The 18,832-nt window shown below is 38.8% G+C and overlaps 1 protein-coding gene across 2 annotated transcripts in view; it reads right to left on the bottom strand.

The window, feature by feature from the left end:
- HECW1 (HECT, C2 and WW domain containing E3 ubiquitin protein ligase 1) overlaps positions 1-18,832 on the bottom strand; it is a 255,096-nt gene that overhangs the window by 78,190 nt on the left and 158,074 nt on the right. For both annotated transcript variants that reach the window (XM_059849894.1, XM_059849903.1), the window contains exon 6: positions 10,793-10,962. In XM_059849894.1, the coding sequence (XP_059705877.1) occupies positions 10,793-10,962 (170 nt within the window). The remainder of the gene's footprint in view (positions 1-10,792; positions 10,963-18,832) is intronic.

Below are 18,832 nucleotides of genomic sequence, written 5' to 3'. Positions count from 1 at the left end.
ACATTTAATAATTGCAATGCAATCTTTGGATGTGGAAGCAAATCACCATCAAATCCTAGTTTCCCTCTTGCTCTTCACCATCTTTTCTGACAAGTGCCAGACCCTGTACCTTAGCCACAAAATACTGATCGTACTTACACTGTTCAAAGCCTTTGCTTTACTATCCTGCTTGGCCTTTCCTATCCTGTCTGGAAGAGAAAGGACTCTGTGTTTCATGGTCCTATCCAACATAACTAATGCAAAGTACTAATAGATTACTGATGGAATAAATTAAATCCTCTCTTTGCCTAATATTTGCTACTTATCACATAGTGGCCAGTTTGTGAAAATGAAAGCGTAGGCTTCACATCTAAGTTAAAAAAAAACCAACAAACCCAAAATCCCAAACAAAGGAAAACAAAACAACCCCACCATACCCCCAAGCCCCCCAAACCCCAAACAACCAAACAAAAAGACACTGATTATAAATTCTGTAGTACCATTGGGTTAACTCTCAGTGATGTTGTGATTAATAATTCATCCCAAGGAGGGGTAAAAAAGGAGGCTGCAAAATCACAACAGAGATAAAAATCAACTGTCTTCAGAAGGAGGGAAGTTTGATGAAGTTTCTAACACATGCTCAGAAACTTCACCATTAATAACCAAAAGAGCTGCATTTTAAGAACAAGTCTGCTGACTTTTTTTATGTTACTATTACAATTTTTAATGTAAGTCTTCTGTTATTTGGAACTTTTCTTATTCTTAAAACTCTTAGCATTACGGAATTAAGTCAGAAGTTCAGCTTTCATTTTTAAATAAGTAAAATATCATAGTGGCACAGGAAGAGCAAGAATACAAAAACTTTAGCATAATAAGCCCAAGCATACTATTTTTAAAATATTTCTGATTTCTTTGGCAGTCATTACCTGAAGCCAGATTCTTTTATCTTTTTCATCTGGCATTGACTACTATTTTCTTTCACAATATAAACCAGCAATTTTTACCCTAAATGTTTTCACTGGGGCCACAGCTCACTTTGTGGGCTTGTTCATTGGTTGTTTTTATTCTTCCCCACAAAAGTTTAAATCCTTTGAATCACAACCACTAGTGCAAACCCTACAAGACTGGTCAAGAACTTCATAGAACCTGCTGGAATACAAAGTCACTAAACTAAATTTTACACTGAGACTAACTGTAGAAGAGTATATTGAAGTTTACATAAATGTGCTTTTTTTTTTCTACAGTCAAAAACAAAGTATACTTTCTGGATGTTTTTTAATTCTAATGTCATGATTTGTTCCAAAGCTTCAGCCTCTCCAGAGGTCCACCAAACTTGACAATGGCTTCATGGAAGTGGTGACTCTATCTGAGACTATTTTTTTTTTACTCAAATTAAAAAAAAAAAAAAGGAAGTAATGGATTTCAACAAAGGCGGTAACTCATCTATCAGAATAGCTACAGTTTTAAGTTCAAAGGTCAAGAAGAAAACTTTGTTCTAATTACTGATTATATGTTCATTTGGATAACAGCTGACAACAGGACAGCTGTAAAAAAACAATTCACAACAATTTATTTAAGTGTTTACTAGAACTTGAAGTTTTCACTTCATCCACAACCAAAATTAAAGTAAAATGCATTATATAAAATGTAGGGAACAAAACTCTTGCAAGTAATGGGCAGACCACAAATTTATATATGATCTACAGCAGTCAGTGGATGAGCAGGTAACAAACAGGAAGTCAAATCTCTATTAACTGATTAGCCCAAGCCAGTACCTACCAGTGCATTGCCCTGTTCATCACACCAACTTGCTGTAAAAAAACTCTTAGAACTTGAGATGATACATGACACAGCACAGACCACGGAGGAGACAGCAGACTGCCTCAGCAGAATGAAATGCCTTTAGGAATAACAGGTTTCTCACTGAGGGCCTGGCCCTAGAAATAGCTTCTGACCCAATCTTGTAATGTGCTATCTGATCCTTACAGCTAGGGATGCAAGAGCTCTTCTTTATAGGTGTCGTGGTTTGAGAGGAAATGAGGTTTTTTTGGGATGGTGTGGTCACGCCAAAAGGTGCTCAGAATTTAATATTGGGACCTGGTTTGTCCACTGAGGGCATGGATACGCCTCTCAGAACACAGGGGGTTAAAAGTTGTGAACTCCCAGGGGAAACTCTCTTTGGGTTCCGGTCCTGGAAGAGCACAGACCTTCCCCTGCCCGGCTCCTAGCTGGGCAGGGGGAGGGGAGCCATGCGGCTGGAGCGAGGTAGGCCAGGCCTGGGCCGAAGGCTGGAGGAGCATTGCACTGCGAAGGCTTCGGGCAGCCATCCCCCATTCCCTCCCAGGAGAGAGAGAGAGAGGAGAGCAGCCTGTGCTTGTGATAGCGCGGCTGGAGTGAAGGAGAAGGGGGGGGTGCCCAGCAGGGCAGCCAGCCGTGGGAGTTCATGAACCAAACCGGCAGAGCCTGGGACTTTTAACCCTTCTTGGGATGATGGAAACCTTGCAAATGCTGATTCCTCCTGGAGTTGATGAGATAGAGTGGGATAGCAGGAAATGGGCAAGTGAAAGACATTGAGAGAAGTTGAGAAGAATTCTAGGTGGGAGGAGATGATGGAGTGGCTTTTGGCTGGATTTTTCTTGTATAGCCATGGCAGAACGTTTGAGTTCCTGTCACACAGAGACTGCATTCTAGGGGGAGGCAAGGGCTCAGAGCCAGGAGAGTGCGGTGATGTGAAAGTGTGTGAACAGAGACAAAGGGTGAGGAGGGTGGTGGTGGTGCCCTCTGTCTTTGAAGAAGAAGAAGAGGAAGATGATCTCTGTTCAAGAGACCCCTCAGCCCCAGGGGGTGAAATTTGGGGGGGACAGGTGTCCCAAAAGGAGAGGGACTGTGCTCTTTTTTGGAACTGGACAAAGCATCCTTAAAGGGAAAAACCCTAGAAGCAGCTCTGGTCCATGTGCAGTGGTGAGAGCACTGGACATGGAAGGAAGAGGTCACGATGGCAAAATGTTCTCCGGGTGGTGCCACACGTGACACAGAGACACGAGAAGTTTCGACTGTTTCCTGGGGAAGCCTGTGGTGCAAGAGGGACTCCTCTCTTCTCAAGGAATTGAGAATTGATTAACTAAAGGGTGGTGATGGACTGAGAGTGGGTGATCTGAGGGGCGGTAACTGAATTGGAAATTTGGTGGGGGGAGGAGGAGGAAATTTGGAAGGTTTTCATCTTGTGTTCTGGTTTTTTTTCTTGTAGTTTTAGGTTAATAAAGTTTTTTTTTCTTTCAATCTTAAGTTGGAGCCTGCTCTGCTCTGTCTCTGATCACATCTCACAGTAGATACCAGGGAAAGAGGTATTCTCATGGGGGCACTGGCATTGTGCCAGGCTCAAACCATGACAATAGGAAAGATGAGGAAGTCCTCCACTGAAAGGACGAGGTAGTGAACCAGCTGCCATTGCATTTGGAAGCATCCCAGATTGAAAACCTCAGTGAGTTAGAGGCTTTGGAAAAAAATACAGACCCTCCAGAGGGGAAAACCTTTTTAATTTCCTCTAGAAATGTATTAGGACTGTTAGAAGAAATGGCTGTCTGTCAGGTGTATTCCTAAAAAGAAGCTACAATCAGAAAGTCTGAACACAAGGAATGATTGACAATTCCTGGTATACTGGGGAAAAATAGCACTTGTGAGCTGCAGAAAGGAGGCCTTGGGGAGGCTGATGTTTCCTAACCTCTGGGAATGCCTTGGCCATGCCTGCATTAGGAAGATTTATAGTACAAATGTGAGTGGATTTGGAGAGCAAAGCAGCTGGTGCTCTGCACCTTACTACCACATCCAGACATGTTGCAAGGGTTTTATCATGAAGTGACTTCAGGCTGGTGCCCTGGATTGAATTTACTCCCACTTATTGTCTGAAAAGTGCTTGGTGCACTCCTGGAGCACATCTGTTCACTTCTCTTCTGCTGAGAGTAATTGAGTTCATGCACTTCTGGAATGACAAGCAGTGTCTTTAGTGGGGAAAGCAGGAGACTTGCTTTGAAATGGATCTCTCGAATGGAAGGCAAATACTATTATAGACAGACACAGAGAATTGTTACAAACCACGATCAATAGAACTAGTTAGTATGTGTATTATTTTCCCAATGTCTTCTTCAATTATTTCATTTTTAGGGTGCAATTGCATCTCTCTGGAATTATGATGCCTAGGAGGAAACAGACTTGCTCTAGATGCAAAGTCATTACATCTCTCTACTTTCCCCACTTCTTCAGCCATTTGTCAATGTCTGTCCCACTTGCTACAGTGGCAAGAGATGCAATGATGCTTGTTCCTACACATTTAATGCAAAGAGGAAGTAGGAGAGTAGAGAGAGATCATTTTAATTCCTCACTAACAGAAGAGCTACAACATTATAGCACAACTTATTGCACACCAGAGAATCTATACCAGGCTCATCCTTCAAATGCTCCTTCCAATGGAAAAACTTAAGCTGATATTTTCTCAGGCATCAAAAATCAGTAAGGTGTAATTAATTATTTCCACAGAAATACAGAAATAGAGGGAGCGTAAAGAGCAAAAGTGGCATGATAAAGAAAATCATAGCAAGATATTGGCATGTTAACTCTTCTTGGGTTAAGCAGTGTATCATCAGTTGTGGCTCCAGTCAGTAATAAGTCATTAGGATTCTCCTTTCATTTACACAGATTTTACACAGCTGCCACCAGCAGATTCACTCTCACAGAGACACAAATCAGAATCAAAGCTACCTAGAATCAGCTAAGACTTTCATACTCTCACACCATCTCAATGATCTAAAAGTATATCTGATCTTACATCACTGCTGGGCATCTTCAAGCACGATTTGTAAACACTGTAGTAAACACCACTGCAAGAGTTTCAGACAGTAACCTACTTTTCAGTGCCTATTTGATTCCAGGCTCAGCAATGGTTTTACAGACACAGATGATTAATTTCATCAATGTGAACAGATCTTGAGGGGACCTTAATGCATGACATATACAGTAAAGAGCAAAGGCCCACACTAATGCTGACCTGGCAGAATGCATCTCTATCCATTTATAAGAGAACAGAACCACTTCCAGACCTTGGAATAGTTTTCATAGAAAGCCAGCTACTGGTGATGATTCATTTCCATGTTTTATTTTTACCAAACTTGTTTGCATCCCTGAATACAGACGGATCCCGGTGAATCAATAGCGCTATCAAGGAAATTGTTGAAATGAACAGAGCATGTCCATTAGCACCAATCAGACAAGTTATGGGCAAGTCAAATTCTTTTAAAACAGTCAGTATAATAATTGGTAGACAGCATAATAAAGTCAGTATAATAAAGATAGATAAATTAATACAGTGGTGACAGGAAGAATTGGGCTCTTGATTTGGAGTTGAATAAGCAATAGAATTAAAAATAAAATTTATTTCTGATATCCTTCATGTACAGGGATGATACAAGCAGAAGAAAATCTTAAAAGGCTGTGAATTACATTTGATGGATGAAGATAAATTTATTCTTTCAGCTGAATATTTCATTAGTGGGTTTTGTTTCAAATACTCCAGTGAAACAATTACAGTCTTAATGCACATGCCATTTTCTGTCTGTATTACTCTGTTCTTCATTCAAAAACCTCCCCTACATGTCATTATTTTCCCATACAACACTACTTTGCACCAACAGCTGTATAAGCTCACCAAGAATTCCAATTTCTTAAGCTTTCTACAGTAACCCTTAGTGACAAGACAAAATACTGCAGAGCTCTGCCCTTGGCACTACTGCAGAGTCAGTAGTGCCAAGGGCAGAGCTCCACTGCTGCTGTGGGTGGGGACATGCCTATTCCTACTATGAGAGACTGCTGGAACACAGCAGTGACTTCAGGGGGACAAATCCAATTCAGTTCTTTATTATTATGGCATGGCACAATTGTTGGGTTTTTTTTTTTCCCCTACTATAAAAGGGATTCACATAAATGCACACGTTGATGTCCTAAAATCTGATTCAATCCTTTCTACTGAACTCCTTCCAAGTCAGATAGGGCCTGCAGAAAACTGGCTTTCTGGATTTCTCCCTCAGATTTATCTCAGAATTGTCTACAAATTTATTAGCACAGTAAAGACTGAAAATATTTGAAGACTCTCATCATCACTAGTATACAAAGCTAGCAAGACTGATAGTCTTCTAGATGCAGAAGTCGCAAGTAAAATGCAGTTCAAGAATAACATCATAAAAAAAACCCCTCTAGATGATTTTTCACACCACAACCCATTCCTGAAGCCAAAGTTGTCTTGGGCTTTCACACTTCAATCATCAACATATATTAACATCAGTAGCTATAAAGCTACAGCTTGTCTGTGTAGTCCAACAATGTTTTACTCTTTACCTGGACATGTGTGCAGAAATGTTACACAGCGAAGCTACCCACCCATAAGGCTTCATTCAGTCCTGGTGACACCTTTGGTGAAACTCATACTAAATCAGGATCTGGATTTCACTTCACCTGTACATTGTTTTCATGCTTAGGTGTGAAGGCCTCCAAGTTCCTACAGCATATTCTTTTGTATTTGGCAGTAAGGAGTCCAGTCAGTGTGATGTTTCTGTTGCTTTTATTTTGGTCTTCTGTTGAAATTATGGAATTATTCTGTGAGGCCATGGTAGGGTTGCGAGCATTCTAGTGTTCTGAATATTAGATCAAAATCAGACCAAGCACAACCCACTTTAATTTAAATTTATACTGTTGATTCAAATATATTAAAACATCTTCTTCAATGGTTTTACTCTGCTCTGGAAAGACTCAGCTTTGCTCTAGTATCCCCAGCTTGTATGACTCTAGGTTTGTGCTACATCAGGTAGCACCCATTTTATCAGCCAACATAAGGCATCTAGAGAGGAAGAGAGCTAACATAAGCCTCTTACTGCCTGATCTGGCTACCTTGGCAAATGTTTTTCAGTCCCAGAACTGCTGAGTGGTCTATCACATACCAGTTCAGCATTCAGGATCACAGAATCATTGCCCAAGTTATATTTCCGCATTACAAAAAGCAGTCACACACCAGCACTCAGACAGACAGTTGCATCTTGGCATTCCTGCAGGCAGCATCCAAACTCAGTGGTTCTACCACTGATGATGGCCTGCACTACAGAAGCCACCTCCCACTGGTGTTCAAGCCCCTGAGTGCTTCCTTCTTCTGATTTTGCATTGGTAATCTCAAGAGACAGCTAAAGTGAGAAATTATCCAAGTGCAATATTTTTGAAAGGTGGTGAGTTATCTGAGGTGCAGAGAGCATGCAAATCCTGTACATCTGTGTATCAGATCTGACATACTAACTGCTATTTGTTGAGCACTCTTGCTCTCTGCTTATTCACATCAATTAATTCACTAGTGAAATGTGGCTGTCTTCAGAGTGATAAGGCAGCCATTCCAAACACTCTTTTGTCTCAGCTACATTTTAACAGTGTTTGTAAATGCTGAGGCAAAGAAACAAGGAGTGAAAGCACAGCAAGTTGAGATTGTTTTTAACCTAGTAGTGGGCTCCCATTTTAGGGCAATCTACTCCTCCAGAGTTAGATTACTGGAGTCAAAATTCAATGTGTTATTTAACAGATGACATTCCTACTACTTTAAATATGCTGAGTGGTTGCATCAGCCCATTTTTAAGTCATCTCATTGGCCATTCCTCAGAGCTCTCCTTCCACTCACCAGTAAATAAAACAAGAATTGAGGAAACAGTCTGCTTAAGCTGCCAGAGTTAAGAAAGAAACACCATAAAAATATCTAGAGGTAAAGTCCTGCAACCTTAAGTACTTTATTTGCCAAACCATAGAATTTCCTATCCAGTGGGAGGTATGTGAACTACTTTTTAAACCACTTTGCTTTGTTCCTGTGATCTATTAATTGTCTGAACTGTGTATCACTTCACTGATTTCTGAAAAATTTAATCTTTTAAAATGAGCTGTGTCCAAACAATGACAGCACACACATTGTTTCAATATGAAACAATATGGAAATATTATTATTATTTTTCATGTGTCATTAGTATCATTATTTTTCTACTATCTATATTAGAAGATAAGCATCCACCCTTCTCAATTCCACTACATATACACAAGAGTTGAGAAATGGGCACTTCCTTCTGAGATTTTCTTTACATTTTATCTCCAGTCAGCATGATAGGACTGTTCACCCTTTGTGCTTTTGCAACTGTCTGGGCTGGCAGGGCAGCCTAATCTGGGACTGCAGAGTCAAGCTGTCCAGTGCCATGCAGTTTCCAGGCACTGACTTATTTAACATTACAGATGTTTCTGAAGAGCATGAGAAAACATACAGAAACATGTTCAAAATGATGCCTCTCTATCAGGAGAAGTCACCACCTTGAGCTTTAACTTGCCTCAGCCAACAATTCTCAGTGTGAGGCCTCTTTCACCTTTACAGTAAGCCCTACTGCAAGTGTCAAATTGTCACTTGCTACTCCTTATCTGTAAGAAATTTCCATTTCCTTGTATCTCCGTGTACAAAGTACTGCAAATCAGAGCAATGGAAGAATAGCTTTAAGTCAGGATAACTTGTGCTGAACAGCATTTGAGCAGCCTGTGAAATGAAGATGATCATCAATATTACATGAGACACATGAAAATTTGCCGGAGGTACCAGGGTGCTCCCAGCGTGTTTGTATAATGCAGGTGGTTACTATACAAACAGAATAGCCTGGTAAGTATATGAGGAGGAACACCAGAACAAATTAATATAAACAAATCACTCATCTTTCAGTCTGTAGGACTTTTAGTGCTGAAGCCCTTGAAAACTGAATTGACTCTTTCTGAATTTGCTCAAGGGTAATCAAGAACATATAGTAAGAACCTTGTCTGCAGATATTTCAATAATTTTATTTCTATTTTTCAAATTTTTTCAACTTTAACATCCAATACAAATCAGATAAGTCAACCAATTGAAAAAAAAATTCCCTTCTATTCACATGGAGTGACAGAGAATCTAAGAAAATAATGATCCTTCTGAAATAATACATTGCTAAAATTTGTTTTTGCAAAAACAACTTGTGACTGATACTCTTAATGAAATGGCTACAAGTCCTCAGTATTTTGTCACTTCATATATTCACATCCATGAGTGAAAAGCAACAGAAGAACAGCTACCACCATCATTCAGCAAAAGTTTTCAGTCTTCCTTCTCCCCTTGTCCCATGAAGGTTGCAGAAAACCAGGCCTATGGTCTTCTGTGCAGCAGAAACCAATGCAGCATTTCAGTAACAAAACAAGGAGCTCAGACAGGCTGATTGCACAGACTGCAGCACAAATGCATGCAGTTAAACATCCCAATATCTGCTGAGGAGAAGGCAGAAGGAGAACATGCTTACCATGGCTTGGCTATTTACAGTCCCTTGCCACTCACAGGCTAACAACAGAAAGGGAGAAGCAGCATGCTTGCACGCGATCAAGAAAACCTTGGGGCTGAACAGCAAAGCTGAAAGCCAGCTGTGCTCTTTTGTTTTCCCATGTCCATAATTAGGTCATTTCATTGTTTCTCCTTTTCTGGCTGCCAAACTCCACTTGGAAAAGAAATGTCAGCCCACAAACTCAGCCATTTGGCACAGCTTGAGGAGAAGACACCTGTGACATTTTATCAGAGCCACAGCCCTATGTACTGAGTATCACACACAGAGAGCAAGTTTCCCCTTCACACTTGCTCCCCTCTAGTTCTGGGTCTTATGCACCTCACTGAAAGGTCTCTGCCAACTGCCTGATCCTCCATGCCAGTTCTAGCTTGACCAGGTCCACAGCTGGACCTGGGACCTCTCAACCAGATACATCTGATGCTTGGCTCCACAGAGACTTGGTGGATGCCTCATAACCATGTGTGACTCAATTAAGTCCTGCTAGAAGGCATTTTTCTCTGACTAGTTTCAAGGTTGTTTTTCCAGTCATACAACCTCCCCCACCCACCACATAACCTGATGTGGTATCTAGTTTCTCCAGGAAGGAGAATTCAATCCTATTTCTGCTGTCTTTTTGCCCACTCACAGCTCCATCTCTACAGAGTTTGACCTAATTATCCCTCAGCTACTTTACAATTTGCATTTTAATTTGAATAAATCTGTGCAGTGTATTTATTTACATTTACTCTTTCCTGCAGTAGAGATATTGTTGTGACAGAGCACACCAGTAAATCACACCCAATATGTCAGGCTCCTTTAATTCCAAAGAGATTCCTTATTCTTTGCTGCCTATTTCCATTTTGCATGTAATTTAAAAACAGCAGGCAGCAATTGAGCTCTCAGATCTCATTAATATGTACAAGTCCTTCCAACAAAAAGAAGCAGAGTAGAGACTATTTCTTCAAGGTGATGGCCAAATGTGCCAAAGTTGCCTTTATTTGTATTGCCACTGATGCTTTTCAATCATATTGTTCTCTTTATTTGCATGCTGTACTTGTTGTGCTTCATGTAATATCTCTGTATAAGAATACTGTAACAATCTAGCAGCAGCCTTTCATGCTGTACAAGTTTATTTTTCAATTCTGTTTTATGCCTGCCTTCAATAATTAATAACTTTATAAACTGCACCAATGAAGTACAACTTACACTGAAAGTATACTGAAAGTTTTAATGTACCACCCATTTTGTAGCTAATTACTGAGACAAGTAGTCATAGAATCTATCAAGCACAGTTAGGTCAACAACTATTTAGCCAAGAACTCAATTAAAAGGAAAAAAAAAAAAAAGATAGTACTGGAGTAATGTTCAGTACAATGTCCATGCTTTAAGAAAAGTCTCAGCTTAACTCTCCAGCTGCTTACCTCTCCTTGCCAGATAGGGTTAACCGTGTTACATATGATCTTAGACCTTTTCTCCTGTCCATGATGAGGAAGGGCTGGGAAGATGCTATGTTTTCCAGGCTGGATGGAAATCTTCAGATAGGGATCTGGATTGAAGAACATCCCTTTCTTCAGACCAAAAGCCTGGAAATCTGAAAGGTAAAGAATCAGATTATTTTTCACATTCCAGGCATCTCTTTGGGATGCTAGGGACAGTATATAGGGAACTGGTAATGAACTCAAACAATATGGCAGGAATGTGAAAAAAACTCACCATGTTTACTGTAAGGCAATATAATGACAAACCATAATGGTCTTGTGATTTAGAATTTATAAATTATTACGTAACGAAACTGCAAATTTACGGCCTGATTGTGCAGACTGATTCAGTCTCTAAATCAATATTTATGCAACTTCAAGTGATATACTTATTTTTCTAATAAGCTGAGCATTTGCTCAGCCTGACTGCAGTGGAAGGACTACTCTGAAAAAGAGATCCTGTCATTTAATATCAAAGTCGTGGCATATGGTACCCAATGGATGCCATTTTTCCTAGGTTTCAATTTTACCATTGTACAGATCTTGCCTTTTACACCACTTTTTCTATATAAGAAGTCATTTTACACTTTTTCCCCACTTTAAATAATTTTCTTCCCTGCATGTGTTAACTTCACCTTAGGAAAATTCTTGTCTATAACGTCCAAATTTTAAGCAGGGCTTTACAGCTGCAGAACTCCCAGGGAGCATAATATATGTTGCACACAGAGAAAATGCCCAGGCACTTACTTGAAAATTTCCCCATAACATTCTGAAGAAAGACACAATGCCCATTATGATCTGTCCCTGTGAAGCTGATGAAATGCAAACTAATCTGCTGGTATATCATTAATTTTAGCTCAACAGACACAGACTGACCCCCTTGGTCTTCTCTTTTTCCAGATGCATTTCTAAGCTTTCTTTGGCACACACAAGCACTTATTCCTATTAGCGAGTTCAGTAGCTAATTTATTTTCCACCACTCTTTGTATGGAGATTCTCCTCTATTTAAAGCTTTATTTCACATCAGGCTATAAGCACTGTACTGCATTCTGCCTATTTCCTCTTGCTGTATTGGAGAGATAAAAAGTATTAGACATAATGGTTTCTAAAACTGCAGAGATGCCTACCTAAACATTCAATTTAAACACACATTTTTTCTCCTGGCAGTTTTTGAAAACATTAATTTTCACAGCCTTCTAATTCTCTTCTGATTAAAAATCCAATTATTCTGGCAGGTTGTGGGAGACCATGAAAAACCCTCAAGGCAAGTATTTTGGATGACTCTGAAAATCATACACACTGCACACCATCATCAGCATTTTTTCCAGAAAATAGCTAGATCAAACCCAGTTGTGTGTTGCTTCCTTAACATATGGTAATAGCCAACACAATAAAATGTGCATGTAAAAAGAATTGCTTTTCTTTCCGTGGATTTAAACCATCTATTCCACCACACAAATCATGCTGCATGTTTTCAAAAGCTGTTGGACAGATGGTCCTGAAACAGACTGTATTTTACGAATCTCATTCTTGAGACATTCTCTAACAAACAAAAACAAACAAACAAAAAATAGAGGACATCACTGCTAAAAGCTTATTTGAAAGTACATTGCTGAAACTATGTACTGCCACAGTCCTAGCAATCCTATCACACACAGAAAATTATCTGCTTCAAAAAGATAACACTGATTTTTTTTTCCCCCCTTTTTTTGTTTCCTGAGTGCAAAATCTCTGTATAACCAGCATGCATCTCATCTAACAGCCATGCTGAAATCCTATATGGCAAACCCTTTTGCTTTGGAAGTTGTACTGTTAGAAATGCACTCAAGAAATAGAAACCAAGACTGCAAAATGAGTATGAATGACAAGGACCAGCAGTGCATTAGCTCAGGCTGCTAACATATGAGAGGAGAGAAAGACCTTTGGGATCTTATTTTCTTTCTCTCTGATACTTCCTCAAAAGAATCTGAAAGAGTCTGAAACTGAAATATTCATTGCTGTATATATTTCTGGGTTTTTTTTTTTTTTTTTTTCTTCAAAGAGAGACCATGCTATCTTTGGGTACCACTAAGTAACAAAATACTGATATTTTTCTACTGATAGAAAATACCTAGCACTCAGTTATGTGTACTTACAGATCAAGTATCATAAAGAAAATACATTGAGGATGACCTACCAGCCTCTTTCCAGTTATGGGAATTAGAGCACAGCCACTAAGATGTAGGTACTCCTAGCCTCAGTTAATAGTCTCATTTTTGTATTCAGATGAGGAGAAAAAAAGTAAATTAGCAAAGCACATGGCACAAAATTTTATTTGTGTAATTTTCTTACTGAAATTATACAGTAAAGCAGATTTTTTTTTAAAAGTCAGTTAGAAATGTCAATTTTATTGTCCAAAGTAAAAATAGGGCTAGCAGAATTAGCTTTTCCAAGGACAAATATCCCAATTATATATCTCACCACAAATTCTCATCACTGTGAAAAACAGAGCATCAAAACTCAAAAAGCTCTTAATAAAGCTACATGGATATCTGCAGACAAGCAGAATTTCATTTCATTTAAAGCAAAACCTATCTGTAGGTCCTGTAACTATCTGCTGTAACTTGCTGCTGTAATTCTAACCACTCCAGCAAAACTCCCCAACAGAAGAATCAAAGCCTTTCTGCCTTCTCAAATGCAAATATTTCTCTCTATCATCTTCAGAAAAAGTTTCAGAAGATACTTAACTTCTAAGTGAAGGTCTGAAGCTAACTGAATTTAAATCTTTGGTTGAATGAATGAATTCCAGAAGGCTGGGACATACCTTGCTGTACACTGTAATTTTAGAGTGTGTTTCTTGGAGGCATATGAGGAAATGCTACAAAGATAACTCATCTATGGTTTGCAAAGGTGTATTTCCATCCAGTCTCTTAAAAAAAGATACCATATTTTTAATAATATACCATATGTCAGTTTCTCATTTAGTCATAAATAACACTTTGGTGTGAAAGAGGTTATATACATCTAACAGTTTAACAATGTCAGGCCATCTCTCATGACAGATGACAGAAGGAAGAAATCCAGGTAAAGACAAAGTAATTACAGCCTTTCACTGCCACAGACTTGCACAACTTTTAAGTACATGCATCCTATTTCAGCTAGGCTCTCTTCACTGAAGAAAAATGGCTCGTACTAACTTCTGCCTGCTGCTGTCCCCAAGTGACTTATGAATTTGTTCCAACTCCAGAGCTTTCGTTCCATATATGCTGATCTTCAGGTGCCTGGATGAGACCTAAGGAAGCTTTACACTGGGTCACTTGCATGCATGTTTCCTCTGTTCCAAAGGTGTGCCATAGACTTCCCGGTCTGCTTGATAAAGGATCACTGAGCAAATCTATTTGCCATGAAGCTTCACAAACTTTGGGGCACTGGTGGCTGGAGAGTGATGGAGACTACTTTTGTCATGAACCAGCGCATTTACTGGAGCCAGGTGGGGATGTAAATTCCAACAACTCAGCTAGAACACATCAGTGTTTTACAATGTTTGATTTTGCCTCAATACAAGTCATTAAGCTTCCAAAAGCTCAGGGAAGAGTCACGTTTTGTCAAGCTCAGCAAGGAGATTCTCTGACAGTAGTGATGAGCAAAACTACCGTAAAGATAGTAAGTATTTCAATTCCCCACAGACATAGCAAGGTATTCAACCTATACGGACCCATGCTCCATATAGGAGTGTGACAGAAAAGGATGGAGAATCAGATAGAGAACCAGACTATGGAGCAGTCTGTTATCTAAATTAATTACATTTAGTCTGGTCATCAATATGTCAGGAGTAAGTTAAGGCAGCTCAAAGCTGTTCTCCCCAAGGGATAAGAAAACTTTGCCAATGAAATTTTCCTAGGAATAACACACAAGGCTGCTCTGTGCAGTTTACAGATGTGTCTTAAGAAGACTCAGTCCCTCTAGTCTCTTGATGGCACATATTCTACTGAATATTCTTCTGAAGATTCCAGAGTCTGCAACCCAACAGAAGAGTCAAAGACTAGTAAGTAGCAGAGCTACTAGTTTTGAGAAATTGATACTGATATTTTAAAACAGATGGCAAATTCCTTTCAACAAATGCCAAATATTGAATGTGCTTTGTGTTCCCCAGCACCATCCAAGTGATGACAATTGATGTCATGCAGGTATCTATACTGGCACTTATGCAGAGGTTATTAACCCTAAGAAATTCTATGGTTAACCCACCAAATTCCCATTTTTCATATTTAGCATACTAGCCTCATGATCTCAGGACCATGAAATGAGACATATTCCTTATGAGCCATCTGACCCCTTGAGGGAATGAAGACATCTTGAGTTATGCCAAACCTACCCAGAATATACCTAAAACCAGAACTAATGAAGTTCACAGTACACTGGAAAGACCCTACTCTTACTGGAATGGCCATGGTCAATTTAGATTATGATCTAGAAGAATATCAAAATGGAATTTATTCTATGATTTGTTCATTAATAGCAGAAAGTAAAAAATACTGTAATGTTACTGAGATCATGTATCAAAGCACAATAAACCATATTCATAACCCATCACAACTTAAGAGTTGCTAATTTGGATGTCAATGGACAACTCTATCATTTCCCTTCAGATTTCCTTTGTGATTTCCCAAAGAGCTATCAGCTCTGGTTCTGACACTGACAAAACACACTTGAACAGGACTGGTATCTGGACAGACTACCAATGAGGGAAGGTAATTGCCAGGGTGCTGATATGTCAGTGTTTCTTTTGTAGACTTTGGACAGAACAAGAAGAACCTGTCTCAGAGTGCAGTAGTTCATCTACTGAGCTAAGCTGAGCTGCCTAAGATATAGGCATGGCTTCAAAGAAAAGAACAACAAAACTCTGCTTGCTCAAGATCCAGTGGGAGGCAGATAGGTACTGCCTCTCAGCCTTGTGCTTTTAAAGCAATACTTTTAGTTACTGTCATTGAAACAATATTTCAATAGTAAGAGTACAGCAATATTGCATTTACTAAAATGCCAATTTGGCTCAGGAAGCAGTGTATGATACCAAACTTCATTTGGCAATGACCTCTTTGGAAGAAGGTGAGCATGGATTTGCAGAAGTATTGCATCTGGTATTAATTAGATTTCAAGAAGAAAATATTAAGGAACCTTTTCTAGAAATCAAACAGTAATGTGCAAAGATAGAAAGTATTAAAATCCAACACAGACTAATGCAGGGGAATTGAGAAAGATACTACTTGAAGTACAAGAGATGACTGACTTGATCAGCTACTGAATGAGATTCTGCAAGTGATGATATGCAAAAGGTTAAATGAAGTGCTTATTTTTGCTTTCAGAAATTACAGACATATAGACAGACTTCACTTTTATTTTAAAATAAAATGCAGGAAAAAAAGAAAGGGCTAGTGTAGTTGCACAAGAAGGTATTTTAAGGTCTGAGATTATAAAAAAAAAACAACAAGTGGATCAGATAAACCAAAACATTTCTGTCACAGGCCTCCCAGGCAAAACATTAAAGACAGCAAAAAAGAGAAGAAAATCTTTTTCTAGTATAAATGCTTCAAATAACAACAAAAGGGTTTCTCATTTGTTTAAAAAAAGGGCAGTAGATGTATTAGGAAGAAAATAGGTGCATTAATAAAAGACAAGCAGTAGTGGAATTAATTATTCCAAAATGTCTGAGAGACAGGCTATCTTTTTAATCATCTTCATCAAGAATGAAAACACAGAAAAAGTCTGAACCATTAATATGAACAGCTTATCACAGCAAGGGGGTGTTTTTATCACTGCAAGTGATTAACCAGAGGAGCAAAGCTCCATATTGGTATCCTCAGATCCTGACTACACACCTGTCTATGAAATATGTCTAAGCCAAACTCACACAAAGCTCACCACCACGGGGGAAGGTGTCCTGTGTTAAATAGCAGAACGGAGTAGTTGAATTCAAAGCCTTTTGAGGCCTTTCAAACTGCTAGTCTAGGCATACTTTGTAGGCACAATGTGTACTGGACCTGGTAAAAAGTTACCTCACCTTGACATAAGATCTGACAAGTAAGAAAAAGGTGTGGGTTTAGTAGTTATAAAGTCAATCACTAGGATTTAAAAAATAGTTGGAAAATAAAGTGCATTAAATTTTTGCATTATGAACAAGCATTTTCTGCTAACAACTACTGTCATAATCACCCTTAGCAGACCTTATACTATTTTCAGTTGTGATTTATGCTCTAACTTCTGAAAACTGTTATTACTTGAATACCTGGTCTGAAAACCACACAAAAGCAACTAACAAGATTCTTAGAGATGTGTGATGGAGATAAATGCCTGAATGTTTGCGAAATATTCAGATCTTCTGGTAATTTGTTCCCCAAGCACACTTATAAATGAAGTGTGCAAAAATATAAGATATGTGAAATATTAAAGCCTGGAAAAATTTATTTGATGCAGCATAGAGCTAGGAGGCATATTATGCAAACCTCATGATAACACTTTCTAAATATACCAGCCAACAAGACTGGTTTTAGGGGCTTTCAGCAAATGCATTATACTGCTGTAAAACCATGAACCTGCAAGTGAAGTAGCTGGTACATCTCAGGAAGCTTAGCACATTTTTTCCTTCTGTACTTCATGCGAGAGAGCTCTGACGCTTTTCAGCCACCTTATTGGAAGTGTGACATTCACTGGTAACAGTGGAAAAGGCATGTTTGAAAAGTAAATGCAAAGAGGACTGCAGAGTTTTCCTTTAAGGCTTTTTACAGTCTAGCTAAATCAGGCTTAAAATATTTCTCTTGATATTTTAAATAATGAAGGCTTTAATAATACAGTCATCGTAAAAATTATTAAGAACCTTAATCATGGGAAATTATCTTCTTTGAGACCAGTGTTGCCAGTCAACCTATTAATCTAAACCAGCCTTTCAAAGGAACAACTTTCAGTCTTCAAGGAAGCAAACATCAAGCAAAAAACTCTCCTAGTCACATAGTGCAAACTCTCTGCTTTTTCCATTCTCAAGAAGCTAGTCATATTCTTGTGCCTTGAAGGATCATTTTGCACCTTTTTCATTGTTTGACATTTTTATTCAATCCAGAAACCTTTTCTCAAAAATACCCTCCAGTGAAACAGCCGGATTTTATCCAACCAAATACTCAATAAACTATGGAAAGAATAAAGCACTTTGTCAACAGCTTTTTAGAAAAAAAACCTGTTTCCACACAGTTCATTTTAACATTGAGTCTCACTGGGCTCTCTCAGCAGCAGAGAAAGCAATACTAGTCAGGTGAAATGCACTCATGTTGCTCAGCATTTCTTGTGATTTGGCCTGCTTTGAGATTTTTCTCTCCCACTCTAATAACTTTTTCTTCTAAAAAATTATATGGCAGAAGGCATAGCTCTTCTTGCATTCTTTAGACTACAGATTGCTTAGAGCATGATTCCTCTGTGTTAGTGCAATGGGCTCCAGTTACATTAATGACACTCCAGCCACTTTTTTTTAATGCAACTAAATCAACCATAATTTGGACACCTAACTTTTAAGTAATGACTGCATTAACAAATGACTGAAGATGACAGTATACCAAAATACAGATATTGAAAAGGAAAACCTTTTATGAGCGAAAAGGACTGGTCACAATAGAGGGGTTACTGCTGAGAAAGGGGTGCAAATGGAAAGGAATTCCAGTTCCTTCTGATGCCTCTGGGAGGTCTGCCTTGATCTGCATTTTATTAGCTAGCATAATAGATACAGGAATAGCAATAATTTTGCTTTGAGAGAGACAACATTTTGTCACTGTGGTCTTGACTAAGAAGGTAATAAATTAATAAATCCTTGTGATGTGTTAATCTGTTAATTTCAGAAAGACTGAAAGAGAACTATTTTGATAACTTAGATTTTTGATAAAATAATTGCCAAATTATTGTATCAAAGCCTTTCATATACCTGGCTGTGATGATGTTGTTAATATGGATGCTATATATATCCAG

Source organism: Haemorhous mexicanus, chromosome 1 (assembly GCF_027477595.1).
Source record: "Haemorhous mexicanus isolate bHaeMex1 chromosome 1, bHaeMex1.pri, whole genome shotgun sequence".
NCBI lineage: Eukaryota > Metazoa > Chordata > Aves > Passeriformes > Fringillidae > Haemorhous > Haemorhous mexicanus.
Note: the sequence above shows the minus strand (reverse complement) of the source record. Positions and strands in the feature narration are given on the sequence as shown.